The 21957-nt window shown below is 54.5% G+C and overlaps 5 protein-coding genes across 5 annotated transcripts; 4 read left to right on the top strand and 1 right to left on the bottom strand.

Annotated features, from left to right (window-relative positions):
- Window positions 1–1543: 1543 nt before the first annotated feature.
- V2A60_006166 (ubiquitin-related domain-containing protein) lies at window positions 1544–2517 on the top strand (the record flags this gene model as incomplete). The annotated part of the gene is made up of 2 exons (XM_083257463.1): window positions 1544–1565; window positions 1622–2517. 2 exons carry the CDS (start codon window positions 1544–1546, stop codon window positions 2515–2517), a joined length of 918 nt encoding a protein of 305 aa, XP_083113589.1.
- Window positions 2518–3108: 591 nt separating this feature from the next.
- Window positions 3109–5080, top strand: V2A60_006165 (uncharacterized protein; the record flags this gene model as incomplete). The annotated part of the gene is made up of 2 exons (XM_083257462.1): window positions 3109–3819; window positions 3878–5080. 2 exons carry the CDS (start codon window positions 3109–3111, stop codon window positions 5078–5080), a joined length of 1914 nt encoding a protein of 637 aa, XP_083113588.1.
- A 2977-nt stretch (window positions 5081–8057) lies between these two features.
- Window positions 8058–10499, top strand: V2A60_006164 (bifunctional glycerol-3-phosphate/glycerone-phosphate O-acyltransferase SCT1; the record flags this gene model as incomplete). Its single annotated transcript, XM_083257461.1, has 2 exons — window positions 8058–8285; window positions 8397–10499. 2 exons carry the CDS (start codon window positions 8058–8060, stop codon window positions 10497–10499), a joined length of 2331 nt encoding a protein of 776 aa, XP_083113587.1.
- Window positions 10500–12530: 2031 nt separating this feature from the next.
- On the top strand, window positions 12531–13830 carry V2A60_006163 (Sucrase/ferredoxin-like-domain-containing protein; the record flags this gene model as incomplete). Its single annotated transcript, XM_083257460.1, has 2 exons — window positions 12531–12914; window positions 13084–13830. The coding sequence occupies 2 exons, from the start codon at window positions 12531–12533 to the stop codon at window positions 13828–13830; spliced, it is 1131 nt and encodes a 376-aa protein (XP_083113586.1).
- A 3159-nt stretch (window positions 13831–16989) lies between these two features.
- V2A60_006162 (uncharacterized protein) lies at window positions 16990–18331 on the bottom strand (the record flags this gene model as incomplete). The annotated part of the gene is made up of 6 exons (XM_083257459.1): window positions 16990–17043; window positions 17137–17530; window positions 17602–17681; window positions 17748–17790; window positions 17849–18092; window positions 18265–18331. 6 exons carry the CDS (start codon window positions 18329–18331, stop codon window positions 16990–16992), a joined length of 882 nt encoding a protein of 293 aa, XP_083113585.1.
- Window positions 18332–21957: the final 3626 nt, after the last annotated feature.

The raw sequence follows: 21957 nt of genomic DNA, 5'->3' as shown, positions 1-21957 counted from the left end.
ACACTGCAATGGCGCTTGCGTGCATTGAAAGCAGTGCAGTATGAAACCATTTGTACTATGTAACAATAAGTCCTCATCTTGTACGAAGCCTCCACGACTACCATTCGCTTCCTTGTGAATGGTATACTTGCGTGGTGATTGGCCAGAGCTTCTACGAAGAAGCAAATATTCTAATGAACCTGATGTAATGGAACCGTCGTGACGCTGAAGAGGTTCCATCTGCGCTGCCTGCGACGCCATCGACGTGTCCACTTTATAGAGGGCGTCATCCCCGCTGAGTGTTTCCTTTCATCGACCCATCCTACGATGAGGAGCCCCTTTGACGATGCCACTGCGTTGTGGTAATGAAACTCGTTGTAGATTCATGTTCATGTCACAAAATGATCGCGCATTATCTATCAGTGTAGCTTCGTCAAGGTACTCTATGCCATGCAATGAGCGACTCGCGGCGGAGGCTTGCGTCTTTGCGTTCTGCGACACGGAATCAGATGACGCTGCCCACTTTTTATGGCCTCGCCGCTTTGGCCTGAGGGGGGTTCGCTGGTAGTGGGATCGTGGCGCTATCGGGGAACCCCGCACCTTGGCTCGCTTCGCAGCACAACCTGCAGCGCGTGAAGTCTCATATAGAGACGGGCGCGAAAAAAAAAAAGAAAAAGAAGGAATGAATTAGGGGCTTGAAGAGGAAGTGGCCATATGGATCGTCCACCGTTGGGCTTTGGTCGCAAACTAGGTCGAATCAGAGTTTGGTGCCTAGCTGGAATTCAGGCACCGCCACGAGGCCCCGATGGTCTGGGAGCGACGGATACTCACTAGCTGTGGCGCAGGCGTCTGAGTCAAACCCCATTTGGAGTCTTTATCTGCTCGCGTTGAGACTCCTCCAACAAACAGGCTTGCTTTTTAGGATCTGGCTCGTCCTCCCTCCTCTTCCCAAGGCAAACAAGAATAATGCACTCTTTCATCGTTCACTCATTTTTTTCTTGGCTTCCTGTTGCCACACTCTCTTTTTTCTCTCTCTCTTTTGTGTTCCCTTGTGTTGGCCGGCGGCATTGACACAAAGCGGCATTCCCGTCTCAGCTCAGTGGCAACATTAGTATGGGACCCACCGGAAACGGCGTTTGTCCAATGTCGTGAGTACTTGCTATCTCGCCCGTCTCAGAGGCACTGTGCTTGTACCGGAAACGTCATCACCGCCACAGCAAACGGCAGCTTACCAGCCTCGCCTTTCTGGAGCCTTCTGCGACCGCCTGCCCAAGTTGGCAAGGCGTTCAGCAGCCACACTTAGCGCCTTTTGCTGATGAATCATGCGCCCGGTCTCGTCATCCTAGGCTGCGCCGCCCCGCCACTCTCCGGGTGTCCTCCTCCCTCACTCGTACTCAGTACTTAAAACCGTTTGCCTCCCCTCTCGCACCCGGCGGCTCTCTCTCTTTCCCATCACCCTCACTTTTCTTTTCCCCTCTTCTAACCAACGCTCTTCTACACGCCGCTTTTCCAACATTGGCATTCAGAAAACAACCAGACAGACTATCACATCTGCCTCGTCACCATGCAAATCTTTGTCAAGACCCGTAAGTTCCCGCGTCAGCGCCGCGCCGTTAGCGCCCAGCTAACATTCTGTTCACAGTCACCGGCAAGACCATCACTCTTGAGGTCGAGTCCTCCGATACCATCGACAATGTCAAGTCCAAGATTCAGGACAAGGAGGGCATCCCTCCCGACCAGCAGCGCCTGATTTTCGCTGGCAAGCAGCTTGAGGATGGCCGCACCCTGTCCGACTACAATATCCAGAAGGAGTCCACCCTCCACCTCGTCCTCCGCCTTCGTGGTGGTATGCAAATCTTCGTCAAGACCCTGACCGGCAAGACCATTACCCTTGAGGTGGAATCTTCCGATACCATTGACAACGTCAAGTCCAAAATTCAGGACAAGGAGGGTATCCCCCCGGATCAGCAGCGCCTTATTTTCGCTGGTAAGCAGCTCGAGGACGGCCGCACCCTTTCGGATTACAACATCCAAAAGGAGTCTACCCTTCACCTGGTCCTCCGCCTCCGTGGTGGTATGCAAATCTTCGTCAAGACACTCACCGGAAAGACAATTACATTGGAAGTCGAGTCCTCAGATACGATTGACAACGTAAAGTCTAAGATCCAAGACAAGGAGGGTATCCCCCCCGACCAGCAGCGTCTCATCTTTGCTGGTAAGCAGCTGGAAGATGGTCGCACTTTGAGCGACTACAACATTCAAAAGGAATCTACTCTGCACTTGGTCCTGCGTCTCCGTGGTGGTATGCAGATTTTTGTCAAGACTCTCACTGGAAAGACGATCACATTGGAGGTTGAGTCCTCAGATACGATTGACAACGTCAAGTCCAAGATCCAGGACAAGGAGGGTATCCCCCCTGATCAGCAACGTCTCATCTTTGCTGGTAAGCAGCTGGAAGATGGTCGCACTTTGAGCGATTACAATATCCAGAAAGAGAGCACTCTCCACTTGGTTCTTCGTCTGCGTGGTGGCAACTAGGGAGCAAACGCGCTCGTCTTTGTTTATATTTATGATTATCACATAAGGCGTTGGGACAGTACGATCAGCGGCGGGCACAACCTTGGCCAAGTTGTATTCTTTTAGCTATATCACCGGCGCAGACAGCGAAAAAAGCGCTGCGTCAATACAGAGTCATTTGAGCTCGACAACATGTGCAAACCGTAAGAAATGAGAGAATAACCATGTACGCCACGGAGCTCTGTAGAATCGTAGTACAATGTCCTGATGGGCGGCTCCACCAGTGACATGTTGCGCAAGCGCGACCTGCTGTCATGGTGGGGCCGACCAATTATTTTCTGCCGTGGCGGGGCCGAAGCTTCTGTTTGACTTGACCAAAACATCAACTATCATTATCCTTTGCTTGTGCATGCGATTCCAGCTGCAGTACGGTGTTAGCGGCTGTTAGTTATGAGTCTATTATATCCGCGACGCGAGCAACTGTTAACACGGCGCACTCTGCTCCCACGGTGAGCCGCCATCAGAGACCGCCACGCGGCGACAGACATCCAAAGGCTACATAGAGCAGCCAATATTATTGTGAGGCAGAAGGGTCACGAACCAGAGCTGGTCATGCCTTCTTATTTTTACCACCTCAAGTTTGAATTGTACCCGACCAGCGACCCGACCGCGATACACGCCACTGCTGGCGCCGACATTTGGCTGCCGACGACGCAGACGAGCGTGTTTGAAGACTTGCCGGCGCATCCTCCACCGGTCGACGAAACACGAGCTTCGCACGACCACGAACCTTTGAAAACTCTCTGTGACTGGAGGTTTGGACGCGTGAGCATACAGACGATCGATCCATCCGAGGCTATGGCCGCCGCAGAAGCCGAAACGGGCAGAACCGGGGCTGCGGCCGCACCGGCGCTGGGACCAAACTTTTCCGGACCAGGAACGGCAACAAAAGCGGCTTGCGTAGGATTGAATACACGCCATACGAACGTCGGCTGGGGTGTGGTGCACTTTTACCGCGACGAGCAGGAGAGCTCCGTGTTACGACTTCCTGAGGCGGATCGGTTTGGCACGGCGACGGCCACGAAGGGGACGGATGGGGAAGAGGACTGCTCAACGCTGTGCATACCCGCGGTACCTGCGTATATGTCGCCTGGTGACCTCTGGGGGTTTGTCGGTGAACGGTGGCGTGACGACATTAGTCACTGCCGTATGGTCATGACATCCAAGATGAACCGGTACCTGGTGTTGCTCAAGTTTCGCCACGGCAAAGTCGCGAGAGAATGGAAGAAGCAGTTTGACGGGACAGTGTTTAATACGATGGAGGTATGCTATGACTGCCAGTTGGCTGCAGAAAGAGGGTTCTTTACTGATTTCTCCGTAGCCGCAAGTTTGCCACGTTGTATTTGTCAAGAGCATAACTTTTGAGGCGCCGTCGGAGAGCATAGCCCGCGAACAGATGGCATCTTTATCGTCCGTAGCGGTCTCAAATACTCCTAGGCCGTTCCCACCACCGACACCCGATCTAGTGGAACTACCGACCTGCCCAGTGTGTTTGGAGCGAATGGATGAGACGAGCGGCATCATGACGATTCCCTGCTCCCATGTATTTCACTGCACGTGTCTGCAGAATTGGAAAGGCGGCGGCTGCCCCGTCTGCCGATTTACCAACACGGTGCCCGGGAGCGGCGACGACGCGAATCCCTACAGCCGGCCGTTCGGCTCGGACGTGTCCAACTTGTGCAGTGTGTGCGACTCCGCCGACGACCTATGGATCTGTCTCATTTGCGGCTCCGTCGGGTGTGGGCGGTATAAGGGTGGGCATGCCAAGGATCACTGGAAGGAGACAGCACACAGCTTTGCGCTGGAGCTCGAGACGCAATATGTCTGGGACTACGCGGGCGACGTGTGGGTGCACCGCCTGATCCGCGATAAGGGCGACGGCAAGGTTGTGGAGCTGCCGGGCCGCAGCAGTGACGGTCCGCGGGCGCAAGCGGACGCGGACGAGGATGTTGTGCCGCGCGCCAAGCTGGACAATATGGGCTTCGAGTACACGCACCTGCTGACGAGCCAGCTCGAGTCACAGCGCGCGTACTACGAGGAGATGCTGCACAAGGCGGTCAACAAGGCGTCCAAGGCGTCGGCCGCCGCCGAGTCTACGGCACGGCAGGCCTCCGACGCCCTCGAGCGATACGGCGTGCTCGACGAGCGCTTCCAGGCGCTGAGCCTGCAGACGGTACCGCACCTGGAGCGGGACCTGGAGCGAGAGCGCGCCAAGGCGGCGCGAAGCGAGACGCTAGCCCGTAGCCTCGGCAAGTCCCTGCAGGAGGAGAAGAAGGTCAACGAGGGCCTCATGCGGCGCATCGAGCACCTGGGCGCCGAGGGCGAGGAGACGCGGCGGCAGCTGGCGGCGCTGAGGCAGGAGATGGCGGAGCTGCGGGAGATGAACCGCGACCTGAGCATGTTCATCTCGGGGCAGGAGAAGCTCAGGGAGATGGAGCAGCAGGGTCAGTTGCAGGAAGGGGAGCTGCAAGGCGGGAGCGCGAGTGTGCCGGAGAAGAAGAGCAGGAGACGAGGGAAGCGGTAAAATGGGGAGATGGGGGTCTGCTTGGATAGAGGATGTATCAGCGGATGTCAAACGAACGTCGGATATTGGACTAGCGCAACAGCGTTTATATTTATAATTACACCTGGAAATGGAGTTGGTTGCAAGCGATTTTCGTTATGCAGTGTGGTATGAGGTCTGTTGGCTCGTGCTGCGGCTGACTACCCTTGGCAGCTTGCTCCTTGGGCACAAAGTTGTCATTCTTTAATAGATGTCTACAGTCGACTCTTGCAGGGAGCTTTGAAAGTTGCACCCTGACTGGAAATGACGAGGCTGCCAACGCCGTCGAGTGTAGAATAGAGCAGCACTGTTTTGTAAGCAGCCCTCGAGATTATTATATGCACTGCCTACTACACGTGAAAGACCGTCACACTTGCCGTTTTTTGCTTTTTATGACTGACTCTTTGACTGCTGAGAAAGCCAAGAAAGAAGGAAGAGTAATCAGTAAGAGGAGAGCTCATACATATCAGTGAGTTTGCCATGTTCTGCCGCCATATGGTGGTTGTCTTGGCGGGCTGCTCAGCCCTTGTGATGTAGGCAGTCAGTCACGTATATGCGCCGGAATGTGTTGTTTCCTTGTTTTTCAAATTCATACACCGTAAAACACCTGAGATGACGAAAAGCTCTGTACTCGAAAGAAGCTTCAACCGACATTTTAACCCCCGGCCTTTTTGTTACACAGCGGGGTCAATTCGGCCTTCAACCATGCCCCGGGGCGAGGCGCTGACTACTTCTCGTCTTCTCTGGGGATTGGGCCCCAGAAAGGAGATCATTAGGGAGTATCGTACAAACTAGCACGGCCGGTTCATCCGATGAGCAGATCTGGGACAGAGAGGAACGAAGAAAAAAATGAAGCTCTAGTAAGGGAAAAAAATCAAGCGCGCCGAGAGTAAGCGGTCGGGGCGTCCGAAACCCACCGGCGTGGCGGCGAACGGGCGGGCCGGCGGGCCAGGCCGGTGTCACAAGCTTTTTTTTTTTTTTGCCCTCCAGCCTCGTCTCGGCCGCGACAGGAATAGTAGTTTTTTTTCTTGGCCGTCTTCTTTTTCGGGTGTGGGTAAAAGGGGCGCGTCAAAAATTGGGTTCGATATCATCTCGTGTTGCTCTGCATCGGGCAAAGCTGTATCCGTACTGAGTAAAGTAGCAGGGACAACTTGTTGCCTATCAGTTACATGGATTTCGGCATGGGCAATCTTGTATGCTCGGGACACGGGAGTTGCTCATTTGCACACATCAATCACCATTTGGCTCTCTTTGCCTGACGTCTTTGGAATATCAAAATTTTCCGTGGGTTTCTTCTTTTTCAAGGAGGGGGGGAATTGGGATGTAGCTGCGAATGACTTGACCATACCTCACCTCGGTGCCGCGGAACAATTGGCCCATTTCACAAGACAAACCCGCAGTAGCTCTCTCTCGAACCGAGATGTCGTGATGAGTCCGGCGTCGTGCAGCGTGCCGAGGCGACATGGAGCAGCGGAGCCGGCGGCCCCCCCTTCCCTCTCGCCGCGATTTGTGATGGGTACGTTGAGAATGGCTTGCATGCATGCAGGTGTAGGGATCCAGGGCGGCCGTCGCCGGCTGGAAATACCCGGGAAGGGGTTTTTTCTTCTTCTTCTTTTGGATGGGTTATCAAGCGGCGTCAGGGTGGGTTTTTGGTGGTGAGCCGGCGCTATGGATGCAGCGGGCCTAACCAAGGTGAGGCGGCAGCCCGGAATATGGAGAGAGAGTGAGGGGGGAAGAAAAAAAAGGAAAATTAAAAAAGAAATAGATGAAAACTTTTTGTATCGGAACGATGGAAAACATGGCAAAAAGAATGGCGTCACATGCTAATGATATGGCAACTCGATAGCTTTTCTGTGCCAAGGGGGGGACGCCAAGTTCGATTACACACTGCCACGACGCAGGTGTGACGGCATGATTGCTACTTGGGCGAGTCGTGCTCGTAGAGGTAGTAGCAGCAGCAGCAGCAATAGCAACAGCTGCAGTTTCAAGAGTCGTTGGGCCGAACAATGTTCGAATAGAAACCTACCTGCCTAAAAAGGTGTTGGAATGAAGCGCGTTGAAAAGCGGACGGCACAACGGCCGAGTGCCTTTGGAGCGGTCGCTGTAAAAGGAACCCACTGAAACAGGATCCCAGGCAGGTTCCTTCAGCTCCCCCAAAAGCTTCACGTTAGCGCATCAGCTAGCTAGCTATTAGTGCTAATCTCTGGGGCCGAGCGCCGCTGTCTGGGGCTGACCATTTTACCCACCTGTCATCCAATGATTTTATCATAGCCCTTCTCTTCTTTGGTTTTTTTTATTCCTCTCTTCTTTTTATCTTTTTCCTGCTTTCCTGCTTTATAATAAATTAGTGGCAGCGGTCCCAGTCGTCGGCGGCGAGTCAGAGCTGCAGGTGGCCCAACCATTTTACCCAATCTTGGCTGTTTCCCTGCTCCCTCGACTAAATATCAGCCGACATATCTCTGACCAAAGATAAGTAAGTACTGAGTAGAGACGGGGAGAAGAAAAAAAGAGGAAACAAGAAAGACATATCAGTAACCCGCTTGTCCCCCTCTTCCCCACCTCTTCCTTAGCCCATCCTCCGTCTCTCTTGAGCTACTCGCGCTACAAGAAAAAAGATAAAAGAAAAAATAACAAAAAAATTCGTCCGGATTGGTAACCTTGTTTATTATTCATGAGTCGTGGCTTGTGAGGAAATTACCCAACTCGGCGGTCTTTTTAGGTAGGGTAGATTATTTTGGGGCTCGGCGCGGCGCCGCAGATAGTTATCCGCAACCCTGGACCTATGTACCTAATAAGCTACTCCGAGCAGCCTCACCACGACCGCAACCGCTCCTCCTCTCCTCTCCTCTCCCAGTCCCAGCCTGCGCGCGCGCGCACACACACACACCACCAGCGGCTTGCGCCCTTTCTCCCCTCTTCTTTCGACGCCAATAAACAAACACCAGAAAGCAACCCAAATATGGCCTCGCAGGCCACGGCAGAGCAGACTGCCGGCCCTGCCGCCCCCGGGCAGAAAAGGGATCAGAAAAAGGAGCTCTACCCCATGGTCAACTGGAAGTATGACATCTTCCTGCACATTATGGGCAACGTCGCCGACCTCTTCTTCCGCGAGGTCGTCTCGCGAGGTTCATGGAAGGTGCCGCAGTCGGGTCCCGTCCTGTTTGTCGCCGCGCCTCACGCAAACCAGGTACGAAAACAGCCCGCAGCCTCCGCCCCCCTCCTCCGGCGCCCTGGCCGCCGTGCGCCCCGACAGCTTCACTCGAGACAAATGCTGACAAGGTCTCCCGTTTTTCCTTAGTTCGTCGACGGTCTCATTCTCCAGCGAACCCTCCGCAAGGAGGCCGGTCGCCGCGTTTCCCTCCTCATCGCCCAAAAGTCGGTCCACGGCTTCATCGGCTGGGCCTCGCGGCAGGTCTCGTCGGTGCCCGTCGGCCGCGCCCAGGACGCTGCCACGCCCGGGTCCGGCACCATCTACATGCCGGACCCGATCGGCGACCCGACGCTGATCCGCGGCGTCGGCACCCGCTTCGGCGGCGAGGGCGGCGAGGGCGAGGTCCAGGGCATGCTGTTCCTGCCCTCGGCCAAGGGCGTCAGCGGCGAGAGCATGAACATTGAAGCCATCCTCGGCCCCGAGGAGATACGCCTCAAGCGGCCCTTCAAGGGCCGCCTCGCCATGCAGCAGCTCACCGGCCGCGACGACGTCGACGACGACGGCCGCTTCACCAACAAGGCGCTCCGCGGCACGGCCCCGGGCTTCCAGGGCACAAAGTACAAGCTGGCGCCGCACACGGACCAGACGAGCGTCTACGAGGCCGTCTTTGACCGCCTCCGCAATGGCGGCTGCGTCGGCATCTTCCCCGAGGGCGGCTCGCACGACCGCACCGAGCTGCTGCCGCTCAAGGCCGGCGTCGCCATCATGGCGCTCGGCGCCCTCGCCGAGTCGCCCGCCTGCGGCCTGCGCATCGTCCCCGTCGGCATGAACTACTTCCACGCCCACAAGTTCCGCTCCCGCGCCGTCGTCGAGTTTGGCGCCCCCTTCGAGGTGCCCCCGCGCCTCGTCGCCATGTACCGCGGCGGCCAGCGCCGCGAGGCCATCGGCCAGCTGCTCGACGCCGTCCACCAGGCCCTCAGCGCCGTCACCGTCTCCGCCCCGGACTACGACACCCTCATGATGATCCAGGCCGCCCGCCGCCTCTACAACCCCACCGGCAAGAAGCTGCCCCTGCCCCTCGTCGTCGAGCTCAACCGCCGCCTGTCCAAGGGCTACGAGCGCTACAAGGACGACGAGCGCATCACGGCCCTGTCCCGCGGCGTCAAGGAGTACAACGCCCGCCTGCGCTACCTCAACCTCAAGGACCACCAGCTCCAGTACGCCAAGCTCAACTTCCTCGTCGTCGTCGCCCTCCTGCTCTACCGCTCCGCCAAGCTCATCCTGCTCTTCTTCTGCTCCCTGCCGGGGCTCATCCTCTTCTCCCCCATCTTCGTCGCCACCAAGATCATCAGCCGCGAAAAGGCCAAGACGGCGCTGGCCGGCTCGACGGTCAAGATCCGCGGCCGCGACGTCATGGCCACCTGGAAGATCCTCGTCGCGCTGGGGTTGGCGCCCACCGTATACCATGTCTACTCCATCATCATCGTCACGCGCGTGTGGTACGACCGCTTCTGGGGGCTGGTCCCGGCGTCGCTCCCGCTGTGGCTCGTGTATCTGATGGTGTGGCCGGCCATTATCGGCATCACCTTTGCGGCCCTGCGCTTCGGCGAGGTGGGCATGGACATTTTCAAGTCGCTCCGGCCGCTGGTGCTCTGCGTGTTCCCCTCGTCCGGGTACAACATCCACCGCATGCGGGAGCAGCGGGCCAAGCTGAGCACGCAGGTGACCGAGGTGATTAACGAGCTGGGGCCCGAAATGTTTTCCGACTTTGAGAAGACGAGGCTGGTGCCCGACGCCAAGCACGAGGCCGTTGCGGCTGCCGCCGGGGCCGGGGCCGTTCCACCCACACCGGCCGGCGAGGGCCGCCGGCGCGACAGCGAGGCCAGCATCGACATCTTTGTGGACCCGCCGGCGGATGGCGTCTCGTCGCGCACGCTGCCGCGCAACGACTCGTTCAGCAACATTGGCCACGTGGGCATCTTCTCGACGCGGCCGCCGTCGCGCTCGCGCAGCCGGTCGCGGTCGAGCAGTGCGGGCGGGGGCCTGGGCCAGAGCGCATTCCCCATCAGCGGCTTCACGACGCTCGACTCGGCCGAGGGCTTTAACGAGGCGAGCCGCAAGATCCGGCAGGCCATGAAGGATCGGCGCCGCAAGTCGGACAAGCTCAGGATGGAGACGGGGGGCGACGAGCACGACGACGACGACAGCGACGACGAGGGTTATGATGAGGCGAGGAAGAAGGATATCTGACGCAGATGGCAGAGATGACACTTTTTCCTTCTCTTTCTCCTTTTCAGCATCACGTTTGAGAGTGTGGCCTTTGTGCTTGAAAATCTTTCTTTTCTATTGCAATTCTGTTCCTACAGTCGGCCTTTTGTTTTTCTTTCTTTCTTTCTTCTTCTTTTGCCTCCATCTTGTTTCTTCAACTGAATTTGGCGTCTTTGAAATTTGGCTCAAATCTTGTTTACTGTCGTATCTTGATGAATTGTTTTTTTTTTTTTCATCATGGCGTTGATGGGATCATTTCTAGCATGTTGATAGTTTCTAGTGTAGTCTGATTACAAAAAACGTTACTTGTGTTAGCGACTTTGCAGTTAGTAAGAGTAAGGAACTTGTCATTCCTGTCAAGTTGTCGTTGGTCTATCTATGGAGGTGATGGGCGTGGTGTGGTGAGGCCCTCCCGGCGACGTATTCACACTTTTGCTGGCGCACAAAAGAAGCTAACAAGGCCCGGCCGGCAACAGTGGGGTGCGCGGCGGTGGACACTGGAGGGGAGAGGAGGGACAAGGTTTGTGTTGTCCCGCAGCGTGCGCCCGCTCGGCCGTCCTATCAAGGTTGTCGTAATACACTGACGCAACTCGAGAGAGAGTGTTTTGGTAAGCTGGGCGAAATGGTTGGATGGAGGCCGGTAATGGCGTGCCTGGCCAGGTGGGAACCCTAAGAGCAAGGCAGGTAGTAGCCCTTACCCAGCCTGCTGCTTGCCAGCCAGCCAGGCGTGCTCAGTATGCGGAGCAAAAGACGGAGGACCGAGAGGGATTCTACAACAGACCTTTTTTTTTTTACTTTTTAATACTGAGTAAAAAACAGAAAAGAATAATTGCCTAAACAAACGGCTGTGGGTCCTGGTTGGGCCAAGCCACACAAGGCAGGAAGGAAGGAAGACAGGCACCAAGGCAGGCGCGGCAAGAGCAAAAGGCCAACTCGGTGAGACTCTTTTTTGCCCCCCCCCCTCCCCCTCCAAGAAAAGTTCGGCTTCCAAGCTCGGAGTTAGCCACGGGTCGTCGCGCGGCGTCGATACATTGCAGAGGGAGAGGGTACGTTTGGAAGGAAGGGCTCAACAGAAATTACGTAGCTATACATGTTGACTGATAAGCAAGGCCTGCTTTTTAGCAACGTTTTGCGGTGGAGGAGGAGCCGGACATGGCCCAAGTTCGGGGTCCGAAGGCCACACGGGGTTACAATGGGGACCGTCGTACTCAGTAGGCGATACGTTTGCTTGCGAAGCCAGAAACTGACATGAAGACACACATCTATCTGCATGTATAAATAGATGCATGTCCGTATAAATACGCCACAGCTCTCTACCTCACCTGCTTCCTTCTTCTTTGCCCTCTCTTCTCTGCCAATCCATTTTTATACAGAAGGGAAGCCCGAGCACGTCCATTGTTGTATTGTCCAGCGCGCGCGCCGCGAATTCCCCGCTGACCTCATCGCCTCCCCCTCCTCCCCCTCCTCCTCTTCCCCTGGTCTACCTAGCTACCAAGTACGTGAGTGGCTCTCCCGGGTTTATTAACCGGAAAGCGAAACCGTCATCCCCCCCTCCCCCTCTTCTCGCCCATCCCACTTTGGACGGATCACCACCACCAACGAACTAGCCCACATCTGATAGGCTACAATCCTCCTTGATCTGATAATTTTTACGGCGCATCACCAATCCACGGACAGCCAATTCCTGCTGCTCGACTTGCCTGTTTCGCAGCCCACTTTAACCGCCTCCGCCTGCCCAACCAAGCCGTTGGCAATCCAAAGCCCCCCCCCCCAAAAAAAAGAGGACGAGTACTGATACGGGAAAGGAGGGAAAAAATAAAAAAAATATTATATCTGGAGGAGAGTGGTTCCCTGTTCCCTTTCTAAACTCTTTAGGTGCGGAGCTTTCGGAAAGGCGAGGAAAACGGGCACGGCCGTCGTGTACCTTTTTTTTTCCCTTTAGTCAGGACCTATATTACCACCGCCCGGGCACCCACCTTTTTTCTTTCCTGCTTCTCTTCTTCTTTTCCTACCATGGCACCGGCAGCCACGCCTCGCATGCCCGTCAAACAGAAAATGGCCGTCTCCTTCAAGTCTTTGATGTCCTCCGTGCTCGGGGGCCGCGCCGGCGCCGGCGCCGAAGCCCCCGGCGGCCCCGCGCCCATCGGCGAGCTCTTCGCCAAGACGGACCCAGCCGTCGACGGCGACGACTGCCTCCACGACTGCGACGGCTGCAGCGTAAAGTACCCGCGCAACTTCAAGGTCGAGACCGACGACTACCTCTACGGCCAGGTCAAGGGCTGGGAGACGCACGCCATCGTCGCCACCAGCAAGGCCGACTGGGTCCGCGACAGCGCCGACGAAAAGGGCAGCGTCATGGAGGCCATTGAGCACGCGCCCGTCAAGCCTACCAACGGGGTACGTTTTCCCATGTTGCCGTTTTTTTTCTTTCCCTTCTTTTCCTTTCTGTTCTTGTCCTGTTTCTTTTCCTGTTGCGTCTCTTGTCCTTGTCCTTGTACCCAAGCAAGAAACCTCCACCCTTGTTCTGTAATGCGCCAACCGTCCAAGTTCGCTAACCGCCATCCAGAAGATGAAGCTCTCAGCCTCCAACATGCCCACCCCCAACGACACCACCGACTACTCGGAGCCCACCACGGTCCTGCTGCTCCCGTCCTTTACCCTCGTCCGCAACGTCCAGCCCGCCAACGTGTCGCAGCTCATCACCGACATTGTCGACAAGGCCCCGACCAACAGCTCCCCCATGGCCTCCTTCTCGCTGCCCGCCTCGGTCCCGAGCGCGGACCCGGGCAGCGTCCCGGACCTCGTCACCGCCGACTGCCCGCACAACGCCGTCATCCTCCTGTGCAGCCAAAAGACGCGCGACGCCCGCTGCGGCCAGAGCGCGCCGCTGCTGCGCAAGGAGTTTGAGCGCCACCTGCGCCCGCTCGGCCTCGCCCGCGACCTCCACGACGAGCGGCCCGGCGGCGTCGGCATCTACTTCATCGACCACGTCGGCGGCCACAAGTACTCGGCCAATGTCATGATTTACCGCCGCGCCAACGCCTTTGGCCGCGACGAGCTGCCGGCCGCCGTCGCCAACGGTGCTGGCGGCAAGCACGAGCACAACGGCGACGACGGCGATGAGGGATCCGCGGCGGTGGCCGCCACGCCCACGCCCGAGATGGGCGCCGCGCAGTGCATGTGGCTCGCCCGCGTCCGGCCCGAGGACTGCGAGAACATTATCCGCTACACAATCCTCAAGGGCAAGCTGGTCAAGCCAGACAGCCAGCTGCGAGGCGGCTTCGATCGGTGCAAAGGCTTGTTTAGCTGGTGAGGGATACCAAAAAAAAAGAAAGAAAGAAAGAAAGAGAGTAGCTTTTACGTTGCAAAATCTCTTTATCTCTTACTCTTTCTTCTTTCTTTTCTTGCATTTTCTGCATTTTCTTTCTGCCTGGCGTTTTTGGGAGCATACGACTGCGGAAAGGTGCCGAACGGGTTGTACATGGGCGATTGTCTACATTTGGCCAAAGGGAGTACTACTAGAAGGGATTTTTTTTTCTAAATAGCCTCTTTTCGTCAACCTTTTTTTTTCTTCTTCTTACTTTTTTCCTCTTATTTTTTTCTCACTGCACCAGTCAACCCGTATCGAAACACCTCTTCCGATACCAACATTAGCATCAGACGAACCTATATACAAAGCGGCGATGGGTATATATTGCTGACGACGACGACGACGACGACGACGACGACGACGAGGAACCGTTGGTGGCCTGCATTTTCGCGCAAATAGAGCCTAGAATAGGAACAACATTACATCATATATCATGATGCACAATATGTACGCTAAAAACAAGATCCATGAATCTTATCGTCTAGCGTGATGGCTCGTAAGGCAACCGCGGAGTCAAAAACTAGTGAGAACAAATATGATAGTAGCATGTCGACTGCCGAGCTCAAGCTGTCAACTGAAAAGGTTAGGCCGGTAACAACAATCAGCAAGGACGGAGAAGTATGTTTGTTGAGAAAAGGATATAATGATTCATATTCATCCAATAGCCGAGTTAGATTTGAGAGGCTGAATCTCTCTCTCACTCTCGTATAAGTCCATCTATTTAATCTATATATACCAAACAAGAAAACGAGAAAGCTGCGTGGGCTTTTTTTGCACAACGTCCAAGAAAATCTTGGACTGGCAGCAGACCAAATAAGCAAAACACCAGGCGTTTCCCAAGTCAAATTACAAATAATCCCCCAAAGAATTGTAATGAAGAAAAAAACAGAGGATATAAACAAGGTCATTCATGACCCGTATTGATGCCCATGCAATGAAAAAAAAAGGCAAAAAAAAAGGCAAAAAAAAAAAAAGGACAAATCGCCATAAATCGCCATGAAAACGTCGCTTTCGTATCAAGAGTTGCTCTCCCACCTGAATGCAAATACAGGTCCCCATTCATAAAATTCGTTTTTTTTCCTCTTTTTTTTTCTGCTTTTGACCTGGCAGCTTTTTTTTTCTCCCGTATCATGCCGGTACATTGCTTTCTCGGCCACAACACGCAACACATGAGAATGGATTTCACACGCACTCTCACGGTTCGGTTTGAAGCAAGTATGTATGCACTCTCGGCTTGACTGGGGGAGAGCCAAAGCTCCAAGGCCGTGGTGATGATGATGATGATGATGATGATGATGATGATGATGATGGCAAAGCAGACTTGGATCGGCCCCCATTTCCCCCTCCCTCTGCCGCCGCAACACCGTGCTTCCCATCATACATATATACATATATATATATATAGATAAGCGCGGCGACGGCGGTATTAACAGGCGGTAGAGGGAGGGAAAGCGGCAAGGGGCCGCTTCGTTATTAGTCGGCAAGTTCGTCGCTGGAGCCCGAGCTGCTGGAGGAGCCCGAAGTGACGCTCCAGCCCTGGCGGACCATGTGTATCAGCTTCCAGATGCCAAAGGAGACGCCGGCGAGGACGGCAAAGAGGATGATGATGATGATGGCGATGACGTGGTTTCGTTGCACCATTGTTGCGTGTTGTGTGGGTTTAAGGAGAAGAAAAAAAGGGCGAGACGTGGAAAAGGTGAGAGAGACAGCAGAGCCGCACCCCGAAAGTGGTGGTGGTGGTGGTAGTAGTGGTGGTGCGTGCTGCGTTTTTGTATCGATGCCCAAATAAAGATGAAAAACGGGTTGCCCAATGGTAAATGTTTGGTAATGTCGATGCCGCGTATGTAAATGCGTATGCTTGTATCTGTGGTCTCGTCTCACGAATACACTACTACTCAACGTTGGTGGTATGGACGGAGAGAGCGGGGGCGCTGTGTGAGTTGGAACAAGTAGTCGAGGAATCCTTTCTTCTCCTTCTTCTTCTTCCTTTTTTTCCGCAGAAAAGTGGTTGGAATGTTCAAGTTCTGTGAATTCAGATGGAATGTAAAGAAACAAAGGCACACCACACACACAGGTACCGTGGGCGGGAAAGAGGCTGTTGATATACGGCGTCTCCCCGCCACCTCTTTTGCGCCTCCAGACAAGGAAAAAGTAGTAATAATAAATTACCAGGTGGCTGGTGTTGTGGATGGACGGGTTGCACGAGTGGCCTTAGCGCGCGCTGAGTGCTCGTCGCCTGGGATACGCCTGGAAATGTGCTGTAGAGCGCTGTAGACTGCGCTGCGGGTATAACGTCTTGGGCAGGTTGGCACCCGAGAAAAAAAAAAAAAAGTCCCAGCCTCCTCCCAAAAAAAGAACAAGACTAGGTACCAAAACAGGGGTCCTTGCCCAGCCCAGCCTCCCCGCCAACCGCCTCGTTTCCCCCCCCTCTGTCAGGTACCAGTCAACCAGTACCAAAGAACCAGAAAAAAAAAGGAGCTCTGGTGGGTTTACCCGGCCCAAGTCTCAGGCACCCGGCCCGAAATCGTCTCCGCGCGCAGGTTGTGTTGGCTTGTGCCGGGAACAAGACCAAGGTTAGCTTCCGTTTGTTGTCTTGTTTGAGTAATAAATCAGACCGCCTCCATCCATCTCGCTTTCTCGGCATCATTCTTTGAAATTTTTTTCTTATTTCAATTCTTCAGGTTCAAACTTCTTTTGGATTACATTTCGCCTGAAAAGCAAGATGTAGAAGCAGAGCAATAATAGGATCATGAAATGAAAGATATCAAAAAAAAAAGAAGAAAAAAAAAAGCAAACCAACACAAAAATCCATGTACCGTTCGACGCCATTCGAAAGAAGCTAGCTAATATGCCTTGCATGCCATGCAGGCAAATTTGCCCCATGTAGAAAAGTTTCTAGATGATATGCCAGCCTGGACATGTCTTGCTTTTCTCTGCCCACCGAGGCAGTGGTAGAATCCAGGTACAAAGCACCTCTTCGCCCCCCAAAAATCATAAAACGGGCGTCCTAACCAAAGCGTCACATAAATCCAAGGCAACATCCTTTGGTACCCTCCTGCGATGATCCAATCAACGCACATGCTTCCATGCCCCCCCTTTGCTTCAAGAGTCCTCCGTCTTGACAATCTTAATGTGGCGCTCATAGAATTGAAGCATCTGCGACCCATCTGTCAGCGTGGCCCTTTGACTCTGCCTTACCCCGCGAGCGTGGCTAAACGGCTGCGAGCACGCACACCCTCTCAATCTTACCTTTTGCGGGCATTTTGCGTAAATCACCGACGTCTTATGCCGTGTCTTCTTGCCATTCTTCCAGCCAAGGTACACCATCAGCTCTCCCAAGCCTTCGTCGTGGCAAGCGTCAATCGACTCGATCGCGTCCTCCCATGAGCCGGCCGGCGGACTCCACGGCTTGTTCGACGCGGGCGGGGTCGAGGCCGCCGGGTGCGTGCCGTTGCTCTTGCGCGATCGCTTTGTCGGTGTCGGATCTGCCGATGCGCCGCCGCCGACGCCGCCGCCGACGCCAGGCATCGACGGCTTGCGCCCACGCTTCTTGCCCGACGCTGCCGCTGCCGTTTGCTGGAAAATGCTGTCGCGCCCGCCAATCTTGTCGAAATATTCCTCGAGCACCTCATTGGCCGATTCCCTGCGTCGGTCGTTAGCAAAACAATTGTTCTCGTCTTTGCGCGGCCCGGCGCCGGCATCGGGTATTCCTACTCGAGATTCTCTTCGGGCTCCCACGTCATGTCCGACTTCTTGTCGTAGCCTTCCCACTTGACTTGGAACTTGAGTGAGCCCTGCATTCTCCGATTAGTACCCGCGCGCATCCATAGTCCCAGAATAGCCCCTCCGCCGGCACGTACGTCTTCGTCAATCATGTGTTTCTTAATGGCTTCCACAATGAATCTGGAAATCGCGTGTCAGTTTCGCCGTTCAAACGCACACTCTTGGTATTGCAACGTACTCTTCCTCGTCATCTTCCTCGTCGTCATCTTCCCCGTCGCCAGTCTCGACAGCGCCAGTCTGTCCGCCGTTCTCCTCCCCCGCCTCCTTCTCTTCTTCCTCTTCTTCATCGTCGAGATCGATCACTGGAGACTTTGCCGTAGTTGTCGCTCGTCGTGCCGGACGGGCCGCGCCGTCGTCGTCATCGCGCCAGCTTGCGACAGGCAGGTGAGCATCGACGTCGGAGCTCTCGTCATCACTGATCGCTGTAATTCCGGCAAAGGAAAAAAGAAAACAAGGAAAACATTAGTCCATATTCGCTCTCGGTCGTAGAGGCCGAGAAACGCGTGCGATTCGCAGCCAATTGGCGCAATCACACGCGCCTGCTCTGTTCAACAACAGTCGGCTGTTGGCAGGACCAAGGAAAGCAAAACATACCCGGGGGCACCATGGGCGATTCGTTATTCTTCACAAAAATATTTCCAAAGAACTTGGAGAAGCTCATGTGCGTACTTGGGCAGTGTGGGGGGTAGGATAGCAATGCTGAGTCGTGCGGCTTCTGGATCGCGACGCCGAGTGCCAACCTCGCCACATAGAGCGTGCGAGATGGCTGAGGTGGGCAACCACCGCCGTGAGGCGCTGGCGAGGCGACTACGTCACGTGCGCGTCCAGCGTGGGTCGGTTGGCCTCTACAAGCCAACTACCAACGTAGGTACGTCGTTGCCAAACAAAACCAGCCATGAAAGCCAAACGCTCAACTATCATGTCAAGTAAAAGCAAAAGGCCGACAAAACGAAGGTGAACATCGGAGAACGGCCCAAAGGTTTCGGTGTTGTCATCTCCGGGCCTCAACGCTCAATTGATTGCTCAACGTGTGTGTGTGGAAAATGTCACTGGCTTTCAGCATTGACGCCCGCATTTTAATCGGCATGAAACATGAAAGGTGCTGCAAGTGGTCAGTCCCTGTTTATTATTTCGATTTCTGCATTTCAGCTTTGATTCTAGACCAGTTTCTTCGGTCTGCAAGTGCCGCAGTAGACCTTTGAGATTCAACAACCGCGCCCCCCTTACCGTCTACGGGACATGTCCTAGCATATGTACTACTTATCGCACATCTGCTCGCCGTGGCCTCACATGCTTCCATCGCCGAGCTCCTCGCTCCTTATCAGGCTCCACACTGCGTGGGAATGAATCAAGGCGACGGCAACACCTGTAAATATCGGGTTGGAGGCGAGCGAACCGCCTTTATTCCGACAATCCTGCGCGGCCGAACCGTGTCCATGCGTCTGCGTCACAGCTGCAAGAAAACGAGGCCCGCTTTGACGTTCATGTTATAGCCCTGCGTGCTGTTCGACTGCAGTAATATATGCATCTTTTCTTTTCGGTTTTGCCTCGATGGCCCTTTTCATCCCATTTCTGCGAAAAAAAAAAGGGAGCTGAGAAGGGGGGACCTTTGCCGGCATTGCTGCGTGCACGACTTTGCTGGTGGCCCAACAACCTTTAAACCACTCCCCAGGCTCGTGACAAGTTGCCAGAGTACTTGGCTCAAAATTTTGCGAAAAGCAAAGAAGATGTCATAATTAAACATTCGTGCCACGTTGTTGTTTTTGTTTCTCTTTCCCTGTTATTCGCCTAGTCCATGCTACGATTTTGGACTCGGCCTCCCCCCTGGGCCCCTGCGTCAAGCCACGGACAGGGAGGGTTGTGAAGAACTGTCAGCCCGTTGCCAGATGACTTTTCCCATCCCATGCCGCCCCGTACCTTTTTTGGCGTGCACCTTTTTTTTGGGTTGTTTTGGATCGCTTGCCATTTTGTCTTGCTTTCTTCATTTGCATTCTCATTTAATTACGACCCAGCACGTAATTTTGGCAATGCGCCTTGGCGGGCAGCAGTGCATATTCTGCATCAACTGTCGGGTCCGCAGCGCTGACCGTGCAGACCGTCTAGCTACAGTTTGTACGCCTCCATTCCACATTTGCCCTCCTCTTGACCACAAAAAAAAATCGGCAAGGATGCTCGATCAATTGGATGTTGTTCCTTCTTGTCGGGTCTGCCGGTCTGAGCCTGGGCCTTTTGTGCGCCGCCGCCGATCCTCTGCCCGGCTGGTCAGCACATGTTACATCAGCAGAATAGCATAGTACCCAGGATCTACATATGGTCTGCGCCATGTAAGCCACGATGATGGCCTAGTTGTTCCAGACCCAGCGTCTGTACTTGCTGAGTTGCTGTCACAGAGGCAGTTTAACTCGCCCAGGCATTGGCTAGCGGTAGCAGCCCTTGTTGCGCTACCAGTCCTTGGTCTGCCTTCCATTGGTTGCGTGTTTATAAATCGCAAAACTTCTTGCATGATGAACAGATCACCTGACTGCTTCACTTAGGTCATGACCTGGTCGACCGTTGAATGTAGCTAGCCCAGTCATAGACCCGATAGAGAAAGTATGAACCAAAGAATCTCGGCGGAGGTTATTCACCAACCGTACGGCTACTAATACTAATTGCGGAATTGCCGACGCCAGAAGAGCTCTGTTTCTCGCTCAATCGAAACTCTAATTAGCGAGGATGTTTCGGATTGCACAGACCTTGGGAGGTTGCAGTATGGTACGTTGCGGCTACAGATTGCACCTCAGGTCATTGGCAGGGGCGTAGTCGTGTGCTTGGCCGCAGATAGTGCACTACACTCTACTTGTTAGCTGACAACTCTGGTGGCAGTTATCCTCACGGCCAAGGAGAACGTTACGGGGTCATCCCCACGCTATGGATATATTACGAAAACTCTCCCATCGTGATGACGAGCTTGTACGACCATGGAAGTTGGTACCTGCACCAGGAAAGGGGGAGCTGCGCCTCACCTACGACTAATAACTCGCGTTTGTTAGGAATTGCCCTTCAGGTGAAAGGTCCGAAGCACCAGCGCAGATATGTGGTCGGTGCCATCCATGTGTACGGTAAGCCCACATTGCCCGGCGCTAGTGCCAGGGGCCGGCGCAGGAGCAAGTTGACTCGGGTCTCGCGAGAGCTACTGAGTACATCTGTATGACGAACGGCGGGTTGCGAGGTTGTACGGATATTTGCTCGGGAGTTCGCTAGAGGATGTGTGCGGACCGTCCGTGTTGTGCTGAGATGGGTCAACCGCTTCATGAACTTGGCCTTTAAAACGCATTAAAGAACACGGCAAGACGAGCGGTAGAAGAAAGGAACATTTCCGGCACACGCTCTCCGCAGTTCCGTCATGCCGCTTTCTTGTGCGGCATTTCAACGCAGCCTCGCGCGGCGTACACACCAGAAATGTTGCACCGAGCTAATCGTAACCTGTACCAAAGGTACCAGTCCGACCAGGGGTCGATTTGCTTCGTTGACGTAAAGTGCAGCATGCAATGACCATTGTAGTACACATTAGTGCCGGTTGGATTCATCAATGTGATGTTGGAGATAGCCTGCCCATCCTCTTCAAAAGAACCTGCCTTGAGGCAATTACATGCCAATTAATACCGAATGGTGCGGCCTAGTATCGTCATAGCGCAGCTAGGACACTGTCTGCTATATGTTAGTAGCGTACGGATAGTCATACAGACGAGGGAAAGCAGCACTGAGTATGAAGAGAACAGGGTCGTGCTGTTCAATTAACTCGTGTTCGAACCATGTCCGTATACGGGGTTTGGGGTTTGTATTGCACTTGGCTCAACTCCCGCACTGCCGTCGTTGGCCGCGGCCAGGACACTGATCACGTCTAGACAGACGTGTTTTGACATTGGAATATCCGTCTCTCTGCAAGCTGCCCCCATCCAATGGGTTTATTAGTTGTAACTCGCATAGGGAGGGGCGTCGACCCCTTGTCAGATAACTAAGGGAAGGCTGGACTCTGCTTTGAGGGCTCAGTCCTGGCCATCCCGGCCCCTATGCAGGCAGGGCCTGCAAGTGCAGGTGCAGCAAATTACCAGCATGCAGCTCGCATGTAGGTGCATGTACCAACTCGTTCTAGGGACACGGTCGGGGCAGCCTTGCTCTCTACCATATGATGTGGAAGATTAGGAGGTGGCAGAGCAAGACAAGGTGTGATTGATAGACTTGTTCAAGGTCATGGCGTACGCATGAGAGTGTCGACGGCAGGAAAGACGGAACGAGAATGGCATG

Source organism: Cordyceps javanica, chromosome 4 (assembly GCF_051103115.1).
Source record: "Cordyceps javanica chromosome 4, complete sequence".
NCBI lineage: Eukaryota > Fungi > Ascomycota > Sordariomycetes > Hypocreales > Cordycipitaceae > Cordyceps > Cordyceps javanica.
This window is presented reverse-complemented; position numbering and strand designations above follow the sequence as displayed.